Here is a 24,993-nt window from a genome sequence, read left to right as displayed (position 1 = left end):
TTTCATGACTCTCTAGGAAACAAAAGAAAATGTACCAATGAAAACAAGTAAAGCTGATGAAAAGTCACTACGGAAATGTTCCAGAAGTAAATAGGAGAATTTGAAGGCAGCCAGGCTCGATTTGGTGCCTCTGTTTATCTGGATCTATCCTCAGGAGCCACATCCGTCCCTTCCTGTCACTAAACCTCTGCTTCTCACAGACCTAGCTGTGCAAAAACAACATCTCAAACTCAGAAGGGAAGGGGCGGCTTCATTCCGCAGCTGTCACTGCCACGTACAAAAGGGACGGGGAGCATATTTCTGAAAACAAAAGGAATACGTGGTTTAACATTTGGACAGAATGTTTAAAATCTGAACCCTGTGGTTGCCTCTTTGAAGGATATTCGTTGGTCTTTCTTATCTTGGTGTGTTGGGTTTCTGAGTAAGCCTTGTTTTCTTTCGTTCCCAGAACTATTTTGGGAGTGTCACAGAGAATGCACTTGTGACTCAGAAAGGAGGAGGCAACCAATTCCCAACCTCCTATAGATGATATCAAACATTAGCTGGGTTTTAGGTTTTTTCCAAAAGCCATGGAGGTTAGAAATCAGGGAGCTTCAAGAAAAAAAGGAAGAGTGAGAGAGAGAGAGAGCTCCCCCCACCGCAAACCCCCAAATCATGTACACATGTACCAAATAAATGGAAACCAAACTCTTTGGTGTCTGATGGGGGTTCTTTAGGCAAATGGGTTATTTCGTACATTCAGCACATCTACGCTAAGCGTCAAGGCAAAATCACAAGGCAGATTCTTAAAAACCAGCTTTTGTAGAAGTATTCGCAACGTCAGGACTAGACGTGGATGGCTGAGTGATGGGGGAGAGGAGAGAGTAGTGAAGGTGCGTGCGCGGTGTGCGCCTGTGTGTAAAAAGATGGGGAAAGGGAGAATCGAGTGACGGCAATAAAGCGTTCAGGAGGAAGACAAGGAAAAGAAAACCCAAAATAAACCATGATTTTGCAAGTAAAACTCCACAGCTCAACTAAATCAGAAAAAAAAAAAAAGGTACAAAAAATGTTGAAGCTGTCCTTATTATACGTGGAAATTTAGCAAGACAAAAAAGTAAAAGCGGGTACAAAGCAACAGAGGAGTTCTGCATTGTACTGATAAATCACTCCATCCCATTTTAGAAAGAACAGGAACTGCTCTGTGGGTTGCTTAATGGTGTATGACACAACATTTTCATTTTATATTTGGAAATGACATTGCTGTGAAACTACAAATAACTCCAAAGTGGAAAATGCTACCACAAACTTTTCATAAACGGGTTCTATTGATGTGTGCCACTGATTTATTTAATAATTTTTATGGCTCTTAAAGCCATTCAGTCCCAGCCATTAACCATTTCTGAGTCTCCGTCTGATCCTCTGAGGCAGAACAGCAGCTGTGGGGCCCATTCTAGAGGACGGAACTCACTGCAAAACCGGGGTTTGTCTAAAGTCAAGTGTTTCCGCGGTCACCAACACTGCCGGTTCGCATGGTATTTCCCCTGGATCCGATGACTAATTTTGTCAAGTTCACCAGAGACTCTTGAAATGGAGTCTTGTGATTGGCAAAGGAATCTCAGGAAATGATGATGTCCAACCCTGGTTAGTTCCAGCAGCTTCTCCATCTTAAAAAGTAATGTCTTCATTCCATAGTCCCAGAGCTACCTGGGCAGAACTGAGGGATTCTGTTATAAGGAATCCAACATAGGAACTGGGAACTTCCTACAGACATTCATGAGGCTCACAGTGACCACCTCCCCATCAGGAATTATTAATTAATCTGTGCAGATCTAGTAAGTTTGCTAATTGTAGAACTTATTTTTGAGCTCCTTATTGGTAAAAATTTGTGTTCTATTAACCCAGAGATTTCTCCTCTTCCCTATTCAGCTCCTCAAAGTTCTTTCCAAGCTCCCTCACGGTCTTCAAGATCTAGTCCTAAGACTCCCACCCCAGAGCTCTGTTCCACCCTCAAGGAGGAAATCTGTGTGTGCAAATGACCTGTTTGGTGTCACCCAGGTGGAGGATGTTAAGTTTACCCAAGCCTCCTTAGTCGGACAAAGAAGTCCCTTTTCGCTGAGACTCTACTGGATACTAGAAGTAACTGGTGGGCGCCTGCTGTGAGCCACTTTCTGTACAAGGCTCTGAGTACACAAACATACCAAAGGGGCAAGAGTCCCTGACCTTGAGGAGATGGCCATCTAGCATGGGAGAGAGACAGTAAGAAAAGGAACAAGATGACGACATCTTTTTATACATGCTGAGCTCTCTGAAGGCTCTGCAGAGCAAGGGTATGGGGAATGACCTACACTTACACTGGGAGCAGGGGAGAGGACACCGAAGGCATAAACCAAAGAGCGAGAAAATTAAGGCAGCACGTGTGAGAAGGGGCAGCAGAAGCGCTGCGGGAACGGGTGGGGGGCACTGAGGACATGACGGAGGGCAGCGGCATACTCACAGACTCGGGGGCTTTGATGAACACTTTGCTCCTCCCGAGCTGGAACTGGTCACTGTCCATGTTGACGGACTGCAACAAGTGGAGGACACCTTGTTTTTCGTCCCCTCTCCACGAGGGCCAGGTGGCTTTGGTCAGAATGGCATACCTGTGAGGACAATTGGGGAGAGAAGGCTCAGCCTCAAAGTGGACTGCCCACCAAAGACACCCAGTGCTGTGTTTCTTGGTGATCCATTCACCTCTGCTCTCGGCTTAGGGATGGATCTCAACAGCTGAAAAATCCGCTGGGTCTGTTATTCCCATTCTGGAGCATCCATCCTACCCACTCCCTATCTATTTCCATGTTAACACCCTGGGGAAAAATCTGCTCTTCCTTTCTACTACTGTCTAAAAATAGCACTGCTGAAGGTCGCCAGTGACAATCTTCGGACAAAATCAAACGTTCTTTTCTCGATGGTGATCTCCCCTGATTTCTTTGGTGTGCTTAATGGTTAATGCAAAGAGTTTTATAAAGCCCCCCTGTAAGCAGCAGTTATTACTAAGTATCAACATTCATCTAGAGTCAAGAGGCCCTGGTGTTTGGTCCTTGGCTATTCTCTCTACTTTCTCTTCTGCTCACTATGTCCCTGGGAGGATGGCTTCTTCATGCACCCTAAACTCTTTCCCTCCACAGAGCCTTGCCCATGCCGTTCCCTTTACCGGGTGTCCCGATTTGGGAACGCCTCACGTGGCTGGCTTCCATGGCGCTGTCCCTCAATGACACTTGCAGAGGGGCCTTTAGAGACTACCCAAGCCAGAATAGCACCACTGTTATATTCTCATAGAAAATAGTATTTTTCCTTTAGAGTATATATCATAATTGGTAATGATTTTCATGTTTGTACTTATTTTATTTCTGCCCCCTCTGTGAGGACAAGAGCTCCATGAGGGGCAGCCACACCCGAGCAGGTGACAGTGCACATCCAGCAGCTCACACAAAGCCTGGGGCTCGGCAGCAACAAGGAACAGTAGGTGGCTAAGGAACAGTAGCTACGGGGTGCTCTCCCTGCATCAAGTGCTGTTCTTGGGGCATTAGGTGCATGGTCTCATTTTATTCTTCCAGCCACCTGATCAGGTTGGTCTTTCCGTTTTACAGAGGAGGAAACAGAGGCAAACAGAGACTCACCTAAGGCTACTTAGCTAGTAACTCTCAGAGCTGAGATTTGAACCCCCATCTGTTTCTTTAATCACAATACTACATATAAGCCACGGATTGGCTTATGTGTAAATATCTTTTTTAAAGGTCATACACCCTACTACACGTTTATGTTACAAACATTGTAATTCTGTAAGAGGCTGACATAACAGAGACAGAAGCACACTACGTGATGTCAAATACAGAAAGTCTCAAAGACTTAACATGGAGGGAAGGGAGGGAGGGAAGGAGGAGAAACCAGAGAGGAGTGTAGGAGAGAAGTTGGAGCGCATGGCCTATGCGAAGGCACATCTAGACACAGCAGTGAAGGGGCTCCAGGTCTCTAGAGAAGCCAGGTCCTCCTTTGCTCCCAGAAGCCACTACCAGGAGTAGACAGACTTATGGCATCTAAGGGAGAAGGGAATCTTAACAAGAAGAGCAGCCATGCTTTCAGGATCCAGAGCTCGCTAAGAAGACAAAAGCCGGTATTACCCTTAGGGTCAGCTGGTTGGGACGAAGATGATTCTAGGGAGCCTCTCTCCTCCTCCCAAATACCCATATTTTGCTTGATAATGTCTTAAATGTCTTGGAGAAGCCAATTCTTCTATTCCCTAGTTAGAGATAAAAAGCTTAAAAATGAGGGGCACCTGGGTGGCTCAGGCAGTGGAGCATCCAACTTTGGCTCAACTTCATGAGTTCGAGCCCCGTGTGGGGCTCTGCTCTGTCAGCACGGAAACCTGCTTTGGATCCTCTGTCCTCCTCTCTCTCAAAAATAAATAAACATTAAAAAAACGTATTTTTTTAATGTTTAGAAAAAGCTTAAAAGCGAAAATACCTAGTTGAAGCCACACATCTGCCTGACTTTATTTCATATGTGGCATAATAAAATCAAACAAATGAAGCCACATATAAATGACTGACAGCAGAACCTTTCTAGATGCCACTGGGGGGCTTGGTGAGCAAGTAGCAATGTGCTGGCAATCTAAAGGGACGAGGGAGAAAAATTCATGCCGGCTACGGGTGATAAAGAAAAAACTAGGACCCTGACGTGACAAGCCTTCAAGAGTTCAGGCCTGGCTTAATCTAATCAAAATTTGAAAGGAAACAGTCTGTATTGTGCAAACACAAACAGGTAGCTCTTCACACACACACCCCCCACCCCCATTAAAATAATGCCACATGTCTCATTTGATTTTTTTACAGTAAGCAATTTGTTTTCCAGAGACTTTCTCTCCCTTTTCCTGACAAGGCTTCTAACAGTTTGAGTCTGGGCAAGACATGGGGTTTGAGTGGCATCTCCGGGCCCTCTGATCATGGACCACGGCAGTGGGCCCCTAGCTTTCCTGAAGGCTGATGTGCCCTCCTCACTTCCTTTTGTCTTCATTGGAGACACCAGGGCATAATTCTAAATTTTTTTTTATGTTTATTTTTGATAGAACACAAGGTGGATGGGAGGGGCAGAGAGAGAGGGAGACACAGAATCCGAAGCAGGCTCCAGGATCTGAGCCATCAGCACAGATCCTAACGTGGGGCTTGAATCCACAGACCATGAGATCATGACCTAAGCTGAAGTCTGTCGACCAGGGCCTAATTCTAGTATAAGGCTCTCCCACTCCCAGGTCACTGTCTTCCTCCATGATATGTTGCTGGGAACAGGGTGCACAGGGCAATGCCTAACTGGTGCCTGTGAGAATTTTGGAGACGTGAGGATCATGGCTTACATTCCTTTCATCACATATTTTTAGTTTAAGACCCAACTATGCCAGTATTTCATCTCAAGCCTGTGCACTGGTTGTTCTCTTCATCTCTGACTGGTGGGCTCCTTATTACCTCTCAGATGACCAACTGATGTTTCCTCCTCAAAGGAAATGCAGCCCAGACCCCACTGACATCTAGCTGCTGACACTGGAGCTGAGGATGTTCCTGACATCCAAGGACACAAAGGTCTTGGTAGCTAGTAAGTAGGACACTCTCGCCACCTCATGTATTCCTGAGCCTTCTATTCTTTCTTCTCTCTTGCCCAGGATATGGACTGACTTTCCTCACAAGTGTCCCTTTTCCACCCCTACATTCTGAGAGTCTAGGTCAAGGTCAAGGGAAGTATGCTAGTGAGGAAGTGTAAATGATGCCACGAAATAAACTTTAGGGGGCGCCTGGCTGGCTCAGCAGGTGGAGCGTGTGACTATTGATCTCAAGGTTTTGAGTTTGAGCCCCACGATGGGTGTAGAGATTATAAATAAACTTAAAAATAGATACATTTTAGAAAGCTCTTCTATTCCTATCAGATTTTTCTTCCTAAGAATCAGGATCCACATTTGGTCTTATTCCTCCAGCCACAGTAAGGGGCACGTGCTGCTTAGCTCTAAAAGTTGTTTCCTAAGAGCTTTTTAACACTTTCTAAAGATATAACAGTTTTATTGGGAGTGGTGAGTAGGGTATTCCTTCTGAAGGCAGTGCAGGATTCAGTTCAAGAGCACACGAACCACCGGTGAGGCTACTAAGGCATCTTCTGGTTTTTAGTCTCCAATTCTCCATCAAGAGGGATGGTTTTGATAAATACAAAGCATTTTTCCGAGAGGAAATGAATACACACAAAGGCCCATTTCCCACTTGCTAAGCCTATTTTCTAAGCTCTAGGTTGTGTCTGAACCACTCTCTGTTTAGACCTGTGGGCTTCCTTCCCAGGGAGGGCTGTAGGAGGTGTGCACACAGGCATCATGCTGCGCATTAATACATCCTTTTCCTTCAGGTTGTTACTTACTCACTTGGTGGGCTTTCTGGGGATATGTAGAAAGCAGCTTTGTAAACCACGAGGTTACAAACTCCTCTCAGCCACGAGGAGAATAAAGGTCTGGGGTGCCTTGGTGGCTCAGTTGGTTAAGCGTCTGACTTTGGCTCAGGTCATGATCTCGTGGTTCATAGGTTTGAGCCCTGCATCAGGATGTATGCTGACAGCTCAGAGCCTGGAGCCTGCTTCAGATTCTATGTCTCCCAATCTCTCTCTCTCTCTCAGAAATAAGCATCAAAAAATAATTTTTGGGGCCCCTGGGTGGCTTGGTCGGTTAAGCGTCCGACTTCGGCTCAGGTCATGATCTCACAGTCCATGAGTTCGAGCCCCGCGTCGGGCTCTGTACTGACAGCTCAGAGCCTGGAGCCTGTTTCAGATTCTGTGTCTCCCTCTCTCTCTGCCCCTCCCCTGTTCATGCTCTGTCTCTCTCTGTCTCAAAAATAAATAAACGTTAAAAAAAAATTAAAAAAAATAAAAATTTTTTTTTTTTTTTTAAAGCTAGAAGAAAGGTCTGACATGGTTGAATTACTCACGGAGGATCACAGGACAAGACAGACAGTGGCAGACTGTGGACATATTCTGCACGAACAGGATCTCAGACACACACCTGATGAAAAACAGCACTGTCTCTGGAAAAATATTCCCTGCCAAGGACATAGATGGCCTTCTAGCCCTTTTTGAGTATTTTTTTCTTGAAAAACAAATTTCCTTCCAAACTTTATTTTTATTCCTCCCCTAGCATTCTCAACTCAAAAGACACAGGACATCAAAAGAGCCTGCTTTGTGTAAGACAGGGCTGCCCATTTGTCTCTTCTGAAAGGAAAAGACCCAGCAGGAGAGCTAGAGGAGAGGCCTCCAAGGATAGAATCCCTTCAGGGAAAGTCCCTCAACGCAAAGGGCGTAACAGAGATTCACTAAATGTTCACTCTGTGGCAGGCACAGAAGAAAGGACCAGGCACAGGGTCAAGAAGCTAGCATGGCACTTGACAGAGGTCCAGATATTGTTACCAACAAGGTTATTTCACAGCTCATTGAAGGAGCTGCTGGAAACATGTAACACAGCCTGTTCAGGGTGGCTTAGACGTTCCTGTCAGGGGGCATGGACTCCTGCCCTCCCCAGTGTGGGTGCTCACAGCATTGCTTATGGAAGTTAAGTTTGATGGCTTGTCTGTTTTTAATGTTTACTTATTTTTGAGAGAGAGTGAGAGCAGGGGAGGGGCAGAGAGAGAGAGGGAGACACAGAACCCGTAACAGGTTCTAGGCTCTGAGCTGTCAGCACAGGGCCCGACATGGGGCTTGAACTCATCAACTGTGAGATCATGACCTGAGCTGAAGTCAGACACTTAACGGACTGAGCCACCCAGGCGCCCCTGTCTGGTTTTTTCATTATTTTTAATATTTTTTTTAAAAAGTTTATTTATTTTTGAGAGAGAGACAGACAGAGACAGAGTGTGAGCAGGGAAGGGGGAGAGTGAGAAGGAGACCCACAATCCAAAGCAAGCTCCAGACTCTGAGCTGTCAGTACAGAGCCTGATGTGGGTCCTGAACTCACGGCCTGAGAGATCATGACCCGAGCCCAAGTCAGACGCTTAACCGACTGAGCCACCTAGGCACCCCTGTCTGTTTTTTTTTATTATTGTTATTATTTTAATGTTTACTTATTTTTTTGAGAGAGACAGAGCACAAGCAGGGGAGAGGCAGAGAGACAGAGAGATACACAGTACCCAAAGCAGGCTTCAGGCTCTGAGCTGTCAGCACAGAGCCCAACACAGGGCTGGAACCCATGACCTGAGCTGAAGTCGGATGCCTAACTGATTGAGCTATGCAGGCACCTCTGTTTTTTTAAATATGGAAGGAAAGAGGTTTTTTAGAATTGGTTTCTTAAAAACAAAAACAAAAACACCAGTAACAACAAAAACCCACAAAAAACCATGGTTAACTTTTTAAAAATAGCCGATTAGTTTTTAATAGTGATATCAATTGGGGAGAATTTACAGGTATCAAATCAAGGGTTTTTAAATACAGGAAAAAATATTGAAGGAGGATAAAATTATGATGTTTTGGCATTGTTGAGGGCAAGTCTCTCTGAATTAGGGAAAGATGGAGGAAATACTTTTCATTCACTATTTTCTGTATTTAATTTCTTTCTCATTAGGAAAAAGGACATTGTCAAAGATAAACAGTTTGGCAAAAAAAATTTAATGATTAGTTAAGCCATGGTTCTCATCTGGCTTTGCGCCTCCCTGGGGACATTAACAATGTCTGGATACACTTTTGGTTGTCACAACTTGGGGGAATAGAGGGTAGTGGGTGGAGGCCAAGGAATTGCTAAGCATCCCACAATGAAGACTCATCCAGCCCAAAATGTCAATAGCTGAGGTTGAGAAACCCCACTCTAGCTAGAGCTATTGATTTGTTTAAAGGAGAGAGAAGTTGTTCATAATTAATATCTCAGCTGTTCGTCAGCACAAGCTGCTGCTCTAATCATGCAAGAACTTGACAGATGTATCTTCTCCACTTCCTGAATACTTCTTTTCATACAGTTCTGCTTTCGCTATAGGTGTAGTGGCCCCTTTAATCAATTCAGAGAGCAGCAAGGGTGAAGTTTAGTCCTAGTCCAGTCTGCCTTCAAAATTATCAGGAATCTCAACTGTGTGGAGACAGAGTCAATGGGACTTTATTACATGGGATGATCCACCCTTTTGTTAAGCCTCGCTTGACCTTCCCCATCAGTGACCTTTCACAGATGAGGACCCATGCTGGTGACCAGTAGGCTAGCCATTCCGATCTCAGGACACGAGAAACAAGAACAGTCCCATGGAAAACACTCCTTTATCACAAGTACTGTGTTTCCAAGACCGTAATGAAGCTCTTACTCAGCCTGCTCCTTCTTTGCTACACAAAATTTGAATTAAAAAAAAAAATTCTTAATCCTTTTCCTGTATCTATACCAGGAAGACATAGTTATTTTCTGATTAAAAACTAAATATGGCTTCCTTCTTTCTTTCTTTCATTTTTTTTAAATTTTATTATGTTTCTTTATTTTTGAGAGGCAGAGAGAGACAGAGCATGAGCAGTAGAGGGGCAGAGAGAGAGAGGGAGACACAGAATCTGAAGCAGGCTCCAGGCTCCCAGCTGTCAGCAAAGAGCCCAATATGGGGTTTGAACTCACAAACTGTGAGATCATGACCTGAGCCAAAGTCGGATGATTAACGGCCTGAGCCACCCAGGCGCCCCTCCACAAAACCATTTTTAAAAAAATTTTTTAACATTTACTTATTACTGAGAGACAGAGACAGAGCATGAACATGGGAGGGGCAGAGAGAGGGGGAGACACAGAATGTGAAGCAGCCTCCAGGCTCTGAACAGTCAGCACAGAGCCCGACGCGGGGCTGGAACTCACAAACCGTGAGATCATGACCTGAGCGAAAGTCTGATGCTTTACGGACTGAGCCACCCAGGTGCCCCGAGGCTTCCTTCTTTCTTCAAGGAAAGTAAATAGATGTAGAAAATACAGCAGGGCCCCATTAATGTAGAATCGTTAGAAAAGTTAAAATCATGTAATATATTTTTTTTTTTTTAATTTTTTTTTTTCAACGTTTATTTACTTTTGGGACAGAGAGAGACAGAGCATGAACGGGGGAGGGGCAGAGAGAGAGGGAGACACAGAATCGGAAACAGGCTCCGGGCTCCGAGCCATCAGCCCAGAGCCTGACGCGGGGCTCGAACTCACGGACCGTGAGATCGTGACCTGGCTGAAGTCGGACGCTTAACCGACTGTGCCACCCAGGCGCCCCAAAATCATGTAATATTTTAAAGACACTAAATTCTACCTTTTTCAAAAACAAATAACACAAAATGAGAGCAATTTAAGTACAGGTCCTGCCAAATACACTTTATTGGAAATGTGAAAATCAGTTTTTTATACATGGGCTATACAAAAATTTTGAGGTTAAGTACTTCGAGCTTATTTTCTTTCTGTTAAATGTTTATTTATTTTGAGAGAGAGAGAGAACGAACGAGCAGGGGAGGCACAGAGAGAGACGGAGAGAGAGAATCCCAAGCAGGCTCTGAGCTATCAGTACAGAGCCCAGTATGGGGCTGGATCCCATGACCCGGGGATCATGACCTGAGCCAAAATCAAGAGTTGGACATTCAACTGACTGAGCCACCCAGGCGCCCCTTTAAGCTTATTTTCTTAAATAGGTTAAATGTTTTCCTGAAATCATCTTCATACTATTAATTTGGTCAGTCAAGTTAAACCTCAGCCCTTCTGTGTCAAAACTATCATGAATTCTTGCACTTCTGTGTTACACTCAACAGACCAAATACTTGTGGCTGCTGACTTATTCTACAATAAACAATGGTAAAAAGAATTCTGTTACAACTTAATAAAAAAGGACAAATAGCTTAGTTTAAAAAAGGGCAAAGGAGCTCAACAGACATTTATCTAGTGACCAAAAAGCACAAGAAATATGCTTAACGTCATTTCCCATTAGGGAAATGAAAATCAAAACCACAAGATGCCACTTCATACTCCCTAGGATGGCTATAATCAAAGTCAGATACTAACAAATGCTGGCAGGGATAAAGATGGAGTGGAATCCTTAAACACTGCTGGTGGGGATGTAAAATGGTACAGCCACTTTGGAAACCAATCTCACAATTCATCAAAAAAGTTACAGAGTTGCCATGGAACCCAGTAATTCAAAAAATTTTTTTAATGTTTATTTTTGAGAGAGAGAGGCAGAATGTGAGTGGGGGAGGGACAGAGAGGGAGGAAGACACAGAATCCAAAGCAGGCTCCAGGCTCTGAGCTGTCAGCACGGAGCCTGACGCGGGGCTTGAACTCACGAACCTCAAGATCGTGACCTGAGCCGAAGTCGGATGCCCAACTAACTGAGGCACCCAGGCATGCCCCCCGCACCCGACCAGTAATTCTATTTTTAGGTAAGCATGCAAGAGAAATAAAACCATACGTCTATGCAAAAATGTGTACATGAACATTAACAGTAGCATTACGTGTCATTCACAATAGCCAAAAAGTGAAGACAACTGATGCCTATTAGCTGACAGATGAACAGGTTAAATGTAATACACTGCGATATTGGTGCAAGGGAATATTACTGGGTGGTGAGTCGGAGAGAAGTGCCGATACTCACTGCAGCATGGATGACCCATACAAACGTTATGCTAACTGAAAGAAGCCAGACATAAAGGACACATGTTGTGTGATTCTACATCTACACAATGCCCAGAATAGGCAGTATTTTGGAAGTCTTTTTATCTGAAAGAAGCGTGGGCTTCTTCAGGGCAGGAGGGCAGGAGGTGAGGGGAGAACTGGGGGGGTGGTGGCTAGGGAACTCGGGTAACTTTTTGGGATGATGAAAGTGTTCTCAAATGAATTGCAGTGATGGATTCACAACTCTAGAAAACCATTAAAAGCCACTGAATTGTCTACTTTAAATGAGCAAATTATACGTAAGTGAATTGTATCTCAATAAACCTGTTTAAAGCAAAAAAAAAAAAAAAAAATTCCAGTCACCAGTTTCTTACCTCTGTAGGAATTTTTGGAAGATGCGCCGATAGGCATAACCAGCTCTTCTCACCCGGATGTTTTCTTTCAGACCCAGGTATTCTACTTGATGCTTCACTCTGTAAAGAAGAAAAAGGAGTTGAGACATTACTGGATAAATCTTCCACCTCACTCTCCTAGCCACTATCCCCTCAAACCCCCAATCACAAGCAACAGGGAAACGCTGAAAAGATTAGAATTTAAGAGCTGTTTTTAATAAAAACAGACCAGATGGGATGCTGCCCAATTCATGAATAATTGAATAAAGTCAATTTGATCTTCACATTTACTCAGTTGAATTTTGTTACAAAAAAAAAAAAAAAAAAAAAAAGACGGTAATTTATAGGGTTCAGAGTCTGAGTTGATCATCAGGTTATGTAATATTAACTTAAAAAAATATTTTAGGGGCACCTGATTGGCTCAATTGGTTCAGCCTCTGACTCACGATTTCAGCTCAGGTCATGAGTTCACAGTGGTGAGATCAAGCTCCACGTTGGGCTCTGTGCTGCTTGGAGCCAGCATGGGATTCTCTCATTCTCTCTCTCTCTCTCTCTCTCTCTCTCTCTGCCCCTCTCCCACATATGTGTGGTCTCTCTCTCTCTCTCTCTCAAAATAAATAAACTTCTCCATACTCAGAATAGAGCCCAACACGGGGTTTGATCTCACAACCACAGGATCATGACCTCAGCCACAATCAAGAGTCCGACACTCAACCACCTGAGCCACCCAGGTGCCTCTCAAGGATACAACTTTTAACTTTGTAATTAAATGACGGTAGAGCTATTTTTGTTTTCAATCTTAATTGAATAGTAACTCTACACCTAGTGAGATTATACTTCTAAAGCTTTTCAGATACAGTGTAAGAAAGGGCATGCAAAATGATGAATTTGAAATGCCCAAATTAAAAACGTTCTAATAACAATTGAAATTACAGTTTTAGTTGTTTATAACTGTCAGCATGTTTTAGACAATGGATGCAGGCACTACTAGATTAATGTTCCCACATGGGATTTTCTTATCAGAGAAAACGCCCCAGACCCCACACCTTGGGGATTCTAGTTTAGTAGCCTGGGAGGTCTGGGGTGGTGCACAGACCTGTCAACTGTGAGAACTCGCCTGTTCCTGAGAAGCACGGTGTCCCGGAAGCCGAGTGGCAGATCCTGGACACTAGCTTCTGATCGCCCCTCGCGGAGGTAAACGGGGCCTTCGATGCAGATGTTATGTGGGCTGGTTGAATACAGACACTTGGAAACATGATATTTGAGGGAAACAAGGAATAAAAAGGACGCTTCCTCTCTCTGTTGAGGACATGGTGTCAGCATTGTGCTGTGGCAGGGAGGCAGCTCCCGTTCTCCCTACTGAGCACATTTGGGGTCATCTGCACTAATGATGGCTCCTGCTCCCGGAGAATGGCCCCTGGTCAACTGCTGCCCTGGGAAGACAATTAGCAGCAGCCTCCCTACCACTTCACGTAGGTGCCCGACAGCTGTCTCTCCAGCAGGGCTCTCACGAAAGCCACATTTCCAACCATGCACGCTTGCGGATACTGTCAGTCTGCATGGTGCACTGCAAGGTGCTAGCCAACAGGAAAAGGCCATTGCCATGATTCCTGCAGAAGACCTTGCAGGCAGCACAGTGGTTCACAGCCGGCTTCCGGAGCTGGGTTCCTGGTATGCCCCTGGCTCTGCCACTACCTCACCTCTCTATGCCTCACTCTCCACTCCTATAAAGTGAGGATGCTGATGGGAGTTCTTTCTTCCTAGTTGGGTATATTCCACGTACAGCACTCAGCTGGCTCCTGGCATGCGTGACAGAAAGCTGCTGTTATTCTAATATACACACAGGTGCAGTAAGTAAACCAGGACAGCAGACTAGAGAACGAGGTGGATTTTTCATAGTGAGGAGATTCTCGGTAGGTGATGTGTCCCTGGGTCTGGAAGGATGAGTTGAACTCACCAGGTGCAGAGGAGGGAAAGGCAGGGGTCACAGTGGAAGCGAAGGCACAATGATGGGAAAGTCTGTGGCATGGGTGGGTGAGGAGCAGGTGGAAAACTAAGCTGGAAGTGGGGATACAGTCTTGACTGCCCTGGGAGGGATGTATGAGAAAAGCCTCAAGTCCCAGTGTTCCTACTTGAACCAGAATCCAGAAATGTCAACTCCTTCAAGATAATTACTTTAAAAAAAAATTTTTTTTTAATGTTTATTTTTGAGAGACACAAAGAGACAGAGCCCAAGTGGTGGAGGGGCAGAAAGAGAGGGAGACACAGAATCTGAAGCAGACTCCAGGCTCTGAGCTGTCAGCACAGAGCCCGATGCGGGGGCTCAAACCCACCAACCACGAGATCATGACCTAAGCCAAAGTCAAATGCTTAACCAAATGACCCACGCTGGCACCCCAAGATTAATACTTTTTAAAACAACCTTTATAGGGGCACCTGGGTGGCTCAGTGGGTTAAAAGTCCAACTCTTGGTTTCAGATCAGGTCATCATCTCACAGATCGTGGGTTCGAGCCTCATGTCAGCTCTATGCTGACAGCGTGGAGCCTGCTTGGGATTCTCTCTCTCTGTCTCTCTCTCTCTCTGTGCCCCTCCTGCCCCCAAATAAATAAAGTTAAAAAAAATTAAACAACCTTTATAGAAAGAAGTAATATTCAATACCCACATTTGATTTGTGACACATATCTGGTTAACTAAGGGAGTAGAAATAATGAATGTTCCTTTCTCATATCCTCCAAATTCAAAACTCACCAGTAGCCTTTTCTCTACTAAGAACAATACACATGAGGGTGTCAGTTAGAGGTACGTGCTCATTTTACGTGTTTTTCATATATATTGGCTTCCTCCCAAGCTTGTGGGGCAAGGGAATGTATCACCCATTGATTCAAGTAGAAATGTTCAGTTTCCACAACTGAAAGAATATGCCTCACGTTAAAAAACTGGTTTCATTCACTGTAACTTCCATCACCAGGAGATTTCCTTATGGGAATTTTCTCCAACAGGACAATCTGGTTAGCAAATTCTGTACTGATTTCTGTAATCAAAGGACCCAAGGTGATTTTTTTCATGTCCCTGCAGTGCTGTGACCTCCTCAGTGAACACCAGCCAGGCTGCCAATGCCCAGTCGTGCCATTTCCCTGGGTCACGCCATTCCGCCCCTTGGGGTAAGTTCTTCACAACTTTCCTTGGCCATTAACGCAAGTAGGTCAAGGCCTGAGAGCCCTGCTGGAGCAGCCATTCCGAACCCAGGGCAGGCAACTTCGCCGGAGCCAAACAAAAACACATTTTCAACAGGAAAAGAAAAATAAACCACACCCCATAAACTTGTGGAATGAGTAACCCTGTCCACCGAGAACTTCAATTGACCGTGTAATCCTGCCAACGAAGCACACTGCCTTTCCTGGCCCTTGACTCTCCACACTCAGAAGCGAAACCATCTGTCACACAATAAACCTGAAACAGGATCGGGGGCACGGGGACGCAGCTCAGGAAGCAATCCTACTGGAAATACGAATCAACACCGGACCAACACATACCTTAGGCTTCTTGACGCCTGTTTACACGGATGTATGTTCTGAAGTTCCTTACTTCAATACAAATAAATGATGGGATTAAGAAAAATTAAAAAAAAAAAAAAAAAAAACGAAAACATCACTGTGGGGGATTCTACGAGGATGTACCGAATAAATGTATTGCTAGTCTCAATTTCTCCATTTTCTGATATTTCTATGACTCAGTTTGGATTTTATAAGAAAGAAGCATCAGGGATGTGAAACTTTCAACCAGTAGCTACTGCAAAATTTCTACGTTAGAGGGACTTTGAGCAGAGAGATCTCCACGGGGTAAAGGAGAGTGGGCTGGGAGGGGCTGTATTTGTAGGGGGAGCAAGATGTTTTCATTTAAGATAATGTTTATTGGAAAGGGCTGGGGAAGGGAAGCTGGATGGGATACGGAGTAGGGGGAAGGGTGGGCTAAAGCTCCCCTCAGCCTCACCTCTGCTTCCAAGACTCCTGTAATCTATTTCTGAGGTAGCCTATGTCATCACCCTTCTAGTGTGTGTGCATACACGTGCAAGATGTGATGCAGTGTGTACTTGTGTGAACGCATGAGGGGGGAGTGTGGGAGTGATGTGGAGACAGGCAGAGGCAGGCTGACAGAAGTGGGACCAGGTCTGGGAGAGTTAATTCGGTGGGACTGAAGGAGATCCCGTTCTGAATGGACCCTCTCAGTTTATTTATTTATTATTTTTATTTATTTATTTATTTTTTCAGTATATGAAATTTATTGTCAAATTGGTTTCCATACAACACCCAGTGCTCATCCCAAAAGGTGCCCTCCTCAATGCCCATCACCCACCCTCCCCTTCTTCCCACCCCCCATCAACCCTCAGTTTGTTCTCAGCTTTTAAGAGTCTCTTATGCTTTGGCTCTCTCCCACTCTAACCTCTTTTTTTTTTTTTTCTCCTTCCCCTCCCCCATGGGTTTCTGTTAAGTTTCTCAGGAACCACATAAGAGTGAAAACATATGGTATCTGTCTTTCTCTGTATGGCTTATTTCATTTAGCATCACACTCTCCAGTTCCATCCACGTTGCTACAAAAGGACAGATTTCATTCTTTCTCATTGCCACATAGTACTCCATTGTGTATATAAACCACAATTTCTTTATCCATTCATCAGTTGATGGACATTTAGGTCTTTCCATAATTTGGCTGTTGTTGAAAGTGCTGCTATAAACATTGGGGTACAAGTGCCCCTATGCATCAGTACTCCTGTATCCCTTGGGTAAATTCCTAGCAGTGCTACTGCTGGGACCCTCTTAGTTTAATGAGGAAGAAATGGAGGACTGAGGAGATGAAATGTCTTACTGAAACTACTTAGTGGCAGGCCAGCACCACAAGACAGTTCTTCCAGATCCAGTCCAGCCCGTTGCCCTAGATCAGCTGTTCTCAAAGTATGAGGTCCAGACCATCAGCACTGGCATCACCTGGGAGCTTCTTAAGAATGCACATTCTTGGGCCCCACCCAGACCCACTGAATCTCTGGAAGCAGGGCCCAGCAATCTGAGTTTTAACAAGCCCCCTATGGGATACTTTGGTGCATCCATAAGCTTGAGAACTAGCGTAGGAAGGCAAAAAAATAAATAAATAAATAAATAAAAGCAAAACAAAAACAAAACAAAACAAAAAAACAAGAAAAGACATTTTCTATCTTCCGGGGGGAAGGGGTGATGCTGCTGCTGCTCTCTTAGCCTCAACGGAGAAACTGAGTGATGTGTTTCAGAAAAGCAGAAGGCAAATTAAGTACTTCAAGGGGAAGGGGATGGTCAGGTACACCCTTTCAGAGGAGTTCACTGCAGTGGAAGAGAAGATCCCAGGGAAACCTGGTAACTGCCGGGAACGATCACACAGCCATCAAATGGGTAAGTCACGAGAATAATTCCCAAGGCAGATTAGAGACGCTGGATCAGGGTCCAACTGATCTGGAGAAAGACTGTAGGACTTGCTAATACAAGAGTCACCCGAGGCCAGACTCATCACCCAGGGGGAGTGAGCCCTCATTGGAGCCTTGGAATAGCTACCTGATAGTGTTTAAGAGGAATCTCTGCTGGCAATTCAATAGAATTGACACTTTAGGAATGTGCACCTGTTTCGCCTATTTTTTTTCAATTTTATTTTGAGAGAGAGAGAGAGAGAGAGAGAGTATGTGTGAGCAGAGGAGAGGAGCAAAGAGAATCTTTTTTTTTTTTTAATTTTTTTAAAGTTTATTTATTTATTCTGAGAGAGAGAGAGAGAGAGACTATGAGCAGGGTAGGGGCAGAGAGAGAGGGAGAGAGAATTCCAAGCAGGCTCCACGCTGTCAGCACAGAGCCCAATGTGGGGCTTGAACCCATGAACCATGAGATCATGACCTGAGCCGAAATCAAGAGCTGGACGCTTAACCTACTGAGCCACTGAGGCACCCTGAGAGACAGAGTCTTAAGCAGACTCCATGCTCAGCACAAAGCTCAGTGTGGGGCTCAATCCCATGACCGTGAGATCATGACCTGAGCCGAAATCAAGAGTCGGTCACTCAACCGACTGAGCCACCCAGGTGCCCAGGAACATGCATCTATTGACGAGAGGACACAGAATATTGTAGACTGACAAGATGGTAGGCTGCTATGTCCCGCAGCATCAAAAGGTGAGAAAACAGACTCAAGCTGCACATGCAGTGGGAAAATACAAAAGGACCAAAAGACACTGATTGCTGGAGCCTGGGCATTTTCCTCATCACTCATTTTTTTCCCCTCTTGTAACGGATCAAGTCTCAGCTGCCTGAATGCTCAGAAAGGATCCTGCTGGCAGGACAGGAATGGACCTACACCAATCTCTCAGGGGAGGTGGCTGGCGGCCATGACTTTCCCTCCTGGTCTTGCCATTGTGGAGTTTAACCTCGATAAGTCACTTGATACCTAAGTTTATCTAGTTTTCGCCAAGAGAGAAAAGACAAAAGATAGTAATTCTGCACGCTCCTGTCTAGGGACCAGACTGGTGACAATTGTGGGCTCCTCCCTCCGGTCCAGTCATCATAACACCTTGCCTGGGGCCCTGCTCCCCATGTGCCCATGGACGGTGCCTCTTAGGAACATGCATCTGGATCCTCTAGCTGGATAAAATTGTATTTTCTAGTCATCCTTAACATTTGCCTACTCAACACCCCCATTTCATCCTGCACCGGCCACATCCCTAAATTCCAGCCGCGGGAGGAACGGTGACCCCAGGATTCCTCAGGAGTCAGAGAGGGGAGGGCTCACTGCTTGCTATATGCCACATGTCTCCCTGTGGCTTGTTCCCTCCCAGACGCAGTCACTCTGCTCATGAACACAGTCCTCAGAGACAGGTACTGAACCTAGAGCATGCCCCCCAAGACCCCTGAAAATGACAGATTGCTTTCCACCAGCTCTTCAGACCTTCACTCGTAACCCTGAGTGAGCATTCCAGGCCACATCCTGTGGGTACTGATGAGGAGCTGAGTGCACTAAGAATGTCTACACGGGGCCTCACACTAATTTTAAAACCATCCTGACTCTGCGGTCTTAAGGTTTTTTTGTTTTCTTTCCATCTGTCTCCAGACTAGCCAAGTTCAACATTGTAAAATGCTAACTCCGGACTGAATGGCACAGCTAACATTTTAGGAGAAGACAAGAGGGGAGGGGGGAGGGAAGCTTCATTCCTCATGAAAAAGTTAAGACACAAAGACGTGAAACACACCCGAGAACAATTTAAACTGCTTCTGCCCTTGGCATAGGGTGGCCCTTTTGAGCAGCGGGAACATGTACCAGGGCCCACCCCCGCCGGCCTCAACTTCCCCGTCTGCCATCTTGACATACCTGCTTTCCTCCCAGTCTCTGGGCTTCTTGGTTTCGTTCGGTTTTATGCAGCGGATGTAGTGAGGTGTGCACTTCATCAGGGTGCTCACGAGGTCATTGGCTTGTTTCTAGAAAGGAAGAATCACATCAGGTGGAAACACGGAACTTTTTCTCAAGCAGACCAACTTTCCAAAGAGATCTGTGAAACTCTAGCGCAGACATTTACAGCTAGAAATTAATCTTCAGGACTTGCTCGTTAGGCTTCCCTCTGCTCGACTATACTCTCTTAAGGCTCTACTGACTTTTACGATGATTCTAACATCCGCAAATGGGTTGGAAGTTAGATTTTTGAAAACAATCAGGTCTTCTCAGTATAGTTAATAAAATAAAACAAAAAAACCAAAACCAATACACCTTCGCATGCAATTCTTTTCATGAGGAACAAGGAAGCATGACAGTTATTAGCAAATTAAGCTGATAGAGGGCCTTCGCAAACACATTGTTCTCCTAGCCTTTTTTGGTGCTCGAGTGGGGTGGGGAGGAGAAATTATTTGCAAGATTAAAGCATTAGAGGCCCCTGTACTCTCTTTCCAGGCAATTCAACCAATGTGGAGTCACCTTATTAAAATGATGGAAATGAATAAAGAGTGAGAGATAGATAAGCTCAGAATTTATTAATTGTTTCTTTTTTTTAAAAAAATTATTTATTTATTTTGAGAGAGAGACAGCATGAGCGGGGAAGAGACAGAGAGATAGGGAGAGAGAGAATCCCAAGCAGGCTCTATGCGGTGACCATGGAGCCTGACGTGGGGCTTGAAGCCACGAACAGTGAGATCATGACCTGAGCAGAAACCAAGAGTCAGTCGCTTAACCGGCTGAGCCACCCAGGTGTCCCTTATACATCTTTCCATATGCCACTTCGCTCACCTGCTTCCTCAGCATGTCCTTTTATAAACCTGCAGCATCTGAGCCATATTGGTGTGCCATATGACCTACTCCTTCACAAAATATCCAATATGAAATCTTCTCTCACTACCTGTGCACTGGGTACGCAAAAGGCAACTGGGCTCAAGCAGAGAAAGCCACATAAATAAAGCTGCAATTGCTTATGATGTGTTTAAAATTATGAGTATCTCAAACTTGGAGGAAACAGGAGCAGGGCCCACATCAGCATTCCCAACACCACACAGCTGTGCACTCGGGGGGCCCAGGATGGGGTCCACGCAAACCCTCCTTCTAAGCAAATCAGTGTGAAGAGAGAAAACCTCTAAAGGAAAATAGAGAGAAGGGATCTCTAAAGCCAGAAAACCATTACAAAGTCAGCAGAAGAGATCTGCCTCCAGTAGGCAACTCTCTCTCAATTAGGGCTTTTCTGTTTTCATGGGTTTGGGAAATCTGAAACCCTTGAGAAAGATGCTTGAGTATATTCAAAGCAAGATGTGCACTGGTGAATTATGTGCTCTGTTTAGACGTGCCGAATATAGCATTTTTTTGCAATGCTTAGAAGAACAAAGCTGCAGAGGTTGTATGGCCAAAGCAAAGCCCGACAATGAAAAAGTAAATTGACTCGTATCTCCCTTTTTGATGGAGATTGTATTTCAGAACAAACCTGATGATCTTTGCAACACACGAGGTGCAGCTGGGCAGGGCGTGCTTATAACAAAGCTTTAAGTCTCCAAACTTGTAATTTTTATTTTTTCTATTTTAATTTTTTAACTTTATTAAAACTTTTTAATTTCCAAGAATAACTTGGCAGACCTTTCGTCCTAAGCATTTCACAACATACCTTCTTTTCACCTTAGCGTGAGAACATACAGGGGCAAGTGCGATTTATGTTACCTGCCCCTTGACTTAGTTCTCTCTAGCTCAAAGTAGTAGTGGGGTTAACATTTACTGAATATGCACCAGGGGCTAGACATATGGATCCTCTCATTTCTGCCTCAGGATTCTAAGAGATAGCTACTATTATTATTATTATTCCCATTTTTAAGACAAGAAAACCAGACCATAAAGAAAGTATTGCTCAAGGTGGCACAAATTATAACAGAGTTGAGGCTTGAACCCAAATGTGCATACCACCAAGTCTGTTCCTTAACCACAATGCTCTCCTGCCTTCCTAAGCAAGATAGGAGATCTTTTGGTGTGATGTAGAAGGAATGAACAGAATGAGCTGAGAGTAGATAAAGTCTTTAGGTTGTGGGATAATTCATTTCGGCAAATAGGACTACACCTTACCCATCAAAATTATCCTGAATTTAGTTATGGAGTCAACTTTAGATGTCTCCTGAGCTGGTTGGGAAGCAGCAACCAGATTTATCCTGACTCTGGACAAGAACAGTCCATGAGTTAGGACAGAAGGCGACCAAAGGCACTTACTTGCCCAACAGAAGCATAAATCAAAACACGCAGACGGGGCAGTGAGAAAAGGCTCAGGGTGAGGCTCCTCCTTTTATCCTCAACACAGATTACTAGCAAGCTCGAGGTGGGGTCTTGCCTCTACTATTTGCAAGCTTTATGACAAATCACTACGTTTCTCTGGGCCTCAGTTTCTCCATCTGTAAACGAAGAGGACTGAACTAGAAGACCTCTAACATCTTAACCTAAAGGTTGGAGAAAATGTTAAAAGTCAAGCAGTCCAGTCCCTGCACGGTGCTTTCACCTCCTGCCGTATCCACTCCTCAGAGTCTCCGCTTTCACTTGGATGAAGCCGCGATCCCATCCACTTTGCCAGCGCTGAGCTCGGTGCCATTTGCCAACAGCACTGATCTTTGGCTCTAATTTCAAAACTGGTCCCTTCCAGCCACAACAATGCAGAATTTAGTGAAGCCTCAAAATCAAAAAGCACTATTAAATATAGAATACTATTACTTATAAACAAGAGAACAGGAGTTCTCACCAAATGAATATTCATTAGTTAGATCCTACAGATTGGTTTGAAATTTTAAAGTATTAGAAAATAATAAAATACCCAACACAAAAACTACCTTGAACATAAACTTAATTTTGCTTCCAAGGAATTTTAGATCTCTTTTTTTTAATGTTTATTATTTTTGAGAGAGAGCGAGAGACAGAGAGCAAGCAGGGGAGGAGTGAGAGAGAGACACACACACACACAGAACCCGAAGCAGGCTCCAGGCTCTGAGTGGTCAGCACAGAGCCCGACACGGGGCTTGAACTCACAGACTGCGAGATCATGACCTGAGCTGAAGTTGGCCGCTTAACCGACTGAGCCACCCAGGCACCCATAGATCTCTTTAAATGTGTGCACTTTAGGGATGTCATGAAGATGATACTGAATGTCCACAAAATGCTGTGGATATGGAAGGTGTAAGAGATTGGCCATGGCTATGCAGTTCTAAGAGGTGTTTTAGAGGGGATTACAAAGCAGGGAGAATTTTACTCCTACGTGGAGGTAGGACAGGAACATCAGACAGAGACATGGACAACATAATCCACAAAGCAGAGTACCACTTGGGGTGAGAACATGGACAGTGTTATCATCTTACTTAAGCTGGCTGACTTGAGATGGACCTCCCCAGACAATAGCAATCTTTGCAGTCCTTGCAATCCTGAATACTTTGAGTATACCCAGAAGGTGGCAATTTTGAGCATTCAACGAGACCAGAATATGAAGCCAAGTCCTCCAAGGAGGAGAAAAATGCCCCTACCTCCACCCTCTGTTTTTTAGGGAATAAGCTCAACTGAGAATCCAGACCACTTGGAAGTGACTCATTGTAACCTTGATGATCTGGGCCCCTTGGATCTGAATGTGACAGTCTTGTGACTAGATTTTCCAGCCCAGAGCTAATCCTTATCCAGGACCTTGAAGTGAAGGCATGAGTCAGAAGCTTCACACAGACATTGCTAGCTGGGGCCTCATAAGAATGGCATCTGCTCTCTGCCTTCCATTCTCTGCTCCAGTGAACTCAATGCAGAGATCGTCCAGGGCTACTAAATGTCTCTGGTACTTTGAACATGACTGTCCCTAGTCTGAGAGGACTCTATCCTTTAGTTCGAAACCCAGCTTGCACCTGACATCCTTCTCTAAACCGGAAGTCTTCTCTTGACTAGAATCTTCTCATTATGCTGTGAGGTTTTAAAAATCATTTCCTTTATTCCAGGCAGTGTTCTTGCCCTCAGGGGCTGGGGAGGCAGGCTTCCATACAAGAAACACTCAGGAAAGAAAGCCAACGACCAGAACAGACAACAACCATCGTTTCCATCAGGCTGGGGTTGTTGAGGGCACTGTGAGAAGGATGAGCAGGATTTGGATACACAGAGCCAGGGAGGAGGCATAAACAGGCACATCTAGGAGTTCACTAAGAATGAAGCAGAGATGAATAAGCACGGGGCATAAGGAGGGCACTGAAGGAGCAGTGTAGCCGATCAGATACATTTTGCGCTTATGATGTTTCAGGTAGTGTACTAAATGCCTTAGACAGATTACTGAATTTAATATCACAACCCCACCTTGACATAGGTACAAAGATCCCCATCTTACAGATAAAGCAAATGATGCACTGAGAGTTTAGGTAATTTGCTGGCAAACACAAGCTAGTAAAAGCCAGAGCTGGGATTTCAACACAGGCAATGGATCCCCCCAGAGCCCTGCTGTTCATCATTTGATGATCCTATTGATTATAAAACTGCGGTGGTATTTAACTGATACTTAAAAAAAAATTTTTTTTAATGTTTATTTATTATTGACAGACAGGGAGAGACAGAGCTTGAGCATGGGAGGGGCAGAGAGAGGAGGAGACACAGAATCCGAAGCAGGCTCCGGCTCTGAGCTGTCAGCACAGAGCCCGATATGGGGCTCGAACCCACAAACCGCGAGATCATGACCTGAGCTGAAGTCGGACACTTAACCGACTGAGCCACCCGGGCGCCGCTAACTGATATTTAAAAAAATAGTTTAGTGACTTTCTCAAAGAATGACAGGATTACGTGTGTTTGACACAACCTTTAAATTCAGAGTGTAATTAGGGACAATGAATTTCATCATACAAAGGCTCAGATGATACAGTGCACTCTCCACAGGGGCTCCCCCAAAACACCTTAAGAACTCCTGATGTTAAGACACCACGGGGTCAGATGCGCCTGTAATTTGCAGAAGGAGGGGCCTGCAAGATCCATTGAGGGCCTAAGTTGCCCCCATAATACCCAGCAGAATTTCAGGTACGTGAAGTTCCCTAATTGGCAAGTATTGGGGTCCAGTCTGGAAAACGGTCATCGAAATACAGAATTTGGGGGGCGCCTGGGTGACTCAGTCAGTTAAGTGTCCAAATTTGCTCAGGTCATGACCTTGTAGCCCGGCCCGTGAGTTCGAGCCCTACTCTGGGCTCTGTGCTGAAAGCTCAGAACCTGGACCTGATTCGGATTCTGTGCTTCCTGTCTCTCTGCCCCTCCCCTGCTCAGGCTCTGTCTCTCTCTCAAGAATAAATAAACATTAAAAAAAATTAAAAAAAAAAATCCAGAATGTGGCTCTCAATCATAAAATCTTCTCTGATAGTTTAATGTGTATTCTTCCAGATTCTGTTTAAAGCCACTTCCTCTTAGAAAGTAGCTGATTAGCATCTGCTGACTATGAAGCTATGGGGTACTTAATATCCATCACTTTTTTTCAAGCAGCAACATTAC

At 44.7% G+C, this 24,993-nt stretch overlaps 1 protein-coding gene across 1 annotated transcript in view; it reads right to left on the bottom strand.

Moving 5' to 3' along the window:
* MYO1E (myosin IE) overlaps positions 1-24,993 on the bottom strand; it is a 215,583-nt gene that overhangs the window by 45,270 nt on the left and 145,320 nt on the right. The window contains exons 17-19 of the mRNA XM_045449577.1: positions 19,375-19,481; positions 11,989-12,087; positions 2,474-2,618 (exon numbers count right to left, since the gene is read on the bottom strand). Coding sequence (XP_045305533.1) covers positions 2,474-2,618; positions 11,989-12,087; positions 19,375-19,481 — 351 coding nt within the window. The remainder of the gene's footprint in view (positions 1-2,473; positions 2,619-11,988; positions 12,088-19,374; positions 19,482-24,993) is intronic.

Source organism: Leopardus geoffroyi, chromosome B3, assembly GCF_018350155.1.
Source record: "Leopardus geoffroyi isolate Oge1 chromosome B3, O.geoffroyi_Oge1_pat1.0, whole genome shotgun sequence".
Taxonomy (NCBI): domain Eukaryota; kingdom Metazoa; phylum Chordata; class Mammalia; order Carnivora; family Felidae; genus Leopardus; species Leopardus geoffroyi.
Note: the sequence above shows the minus strand (reverse complement) of the source record. Positions and strands in the feature narration are given on the sequence as shown.